The sequence below is a fragment of the Otolemur garnettii genome, unplaced genomic scaffold (assembly GCF_000181295.1).
Source record: "Otolemur garnettii isolate 467f Iridium unplaced genomic scaffold, OtoGar3 scaffold00153, whole genome shotgun sequence".
Lineage (NCBI taxonomy): Eukaryota > Metazoa > Chordata > Mammalia > Primates > Galagidae > Otolemur > Otolemur garnettii.
The window spans coordinates 1,994,330-1,995,961 of NW_003852548.1; the positions used below are offsets into that span (position 1 = coordinate 1,994,330).

General features: G+C 42.5%; 1 protein-coding gene across 1 annotated transcript in view; it reads right to left on the reverse strand.

Annotated features, from left to right (window-relative positions):
- The window catches only part of LOC100946881 (ubiquitin-conjugating enzyme E2 variant 1-like), a 13,309-nt gene extending 12,878 nt beyond the window's left edge, over window positions 1-431 (reverse strand). The window contains exons 1-2 of the mRNA XM_012811260.1: window positions 262-431; window positions 4-135 (exon numbers count right to left, since the gene is read on the reverse strand). Of these exons, the coding sequence (XP_012666714.1) occupies window positions 4-135; window positions 262-431 (302 nt within the window). The remainder of the gene's footprint in view (window positions 1-3; window positions 136-261) is intronic.
- Window positions 432-1,632: the final 1,201 nt, after the last annotated feature.

Here is a 1,632-nt window from a genome sequence, read left to right on the forward strand (position 1 = left end):
CACTGTCCTTCAGGTGGCTGAGGGAGTTTCATATTTTCTTTAGACATCATTAGGTGCCGAAGCTCTTGCAGGACAACTTTGATGCTATATGAATTCTGCCATTTTGCTAGCACTGATATGGCTCTTGGGTCCACCACTCCATTAGAACTATTAACTCCATTCATATTAATTTTTGTTACGAATCTTACAAAGGGGGGTGCTTCTGGGTATTTAGGTCCACATTCTATTTTAAGGCTGTATATTCAGTTTTCATAAATTGTTCTTGGAGGCCCAATTATCATCCCTGTCCATCTTGTAAATGCCATGTCTTCGTCATCTTCTAGACCCCAGCTAACCGTGCCATCTCTTACTCCTTTCTGGCCTTCTTCAAGTTCTTCCAACAGTCGGAAATTGTGGGGGACTTTTACTCCCGAGCCCGTGGTGGCTGCCATCTTGCGTTGCTGTCGCTCGAAGGCCGGTCACACACACCATTTTAGATAAGTGCAGTTGAAGCTCGCTATTTAAATCTCTCTTCTCTCTTTTACCTTGTTCTTTCCATAGAGTTCATCATGACTGTCCTAAACTTGGAGGTTCATGTTCTTAGGCCTGATAGTTGGTATAGACACACCTACTTTCTTGGATTAGCCTTTGGATAATGTATCTTTCTCCATCCTTGCTCTCTGCTTCTTTGCATGCTCATAACAAAGACACCTTGCTGTCTTTGGATGCAGAACACAGGAAGCACTATAGTTAGAACACTGATGGATGAGCCAATACGTGGACTCACACGTAGGTCAAGCCCAAGGGCTAGCAGCTGACCCCTATAATAAGCCCAGAGCCTAGAACACATTTTGTGTTCCATCTATCACCCAAACTGGCATGTCAACACTATTCTGGTGGCTTAATTTCACAAGATCACATGAAAGAAATATGGAACATGTAGCAAGAGCAATCTTCTTGTATCAGAACCAGGCTCAATGACCTGTTTCAGTGGCAGTGGTCCCCAGCTAGTCTAAGGCACTTGCGAGAGAATTAGAATACTTAGAGGAAGGCCCTTCCACAGAGCCTGGAGCCCCCACTTGTGGTCTACCAAAGACAGCACTGAAGAGAGCCAGGACACTTAAGGGCCATGTGGCAAAAGCTATACTCAGGCTTGGCTTTCATCTGCTTTGACAACCTTGGTCTTTTAATTTTCTAGCATTATTGTCTCTCAAATCTCAGGTACCTCAGCAGCTTTCCAGTTTTTGGTCTTCTATCCAGTTTTTTTTTTTTTTTTCTTAAGTTGTTCTCAGTAGGAACATTAGTCTGATAAAAGCCTATTTGTCATCACCAAAAGCAGAAGTTTTTCTAATAAGGTTTTTGTTTCTCTTCCAACATGTAAAAAAACCTAGGTTGGGTGCAGGCATCCTTTCTGTGAGCAAGAAAGAAGTTCCTATATATCTTTCCTTCATCACCCAGGGATGACTGCTTCAGATGGAGCTATCATGTGTTACTGCAGGATTAGTGGCACTGGAGCATGAGAAAGATAGCTTTCAAAATCTAGACCCAGTAATCATAAATATCAAATTACCTGGGCAAGCCTTCCTTCACAGAGACCAGCTGGCTGCAATGCTCAGTATCATGTCCATACAGAATCTTTTTTTTTTTTTTTTT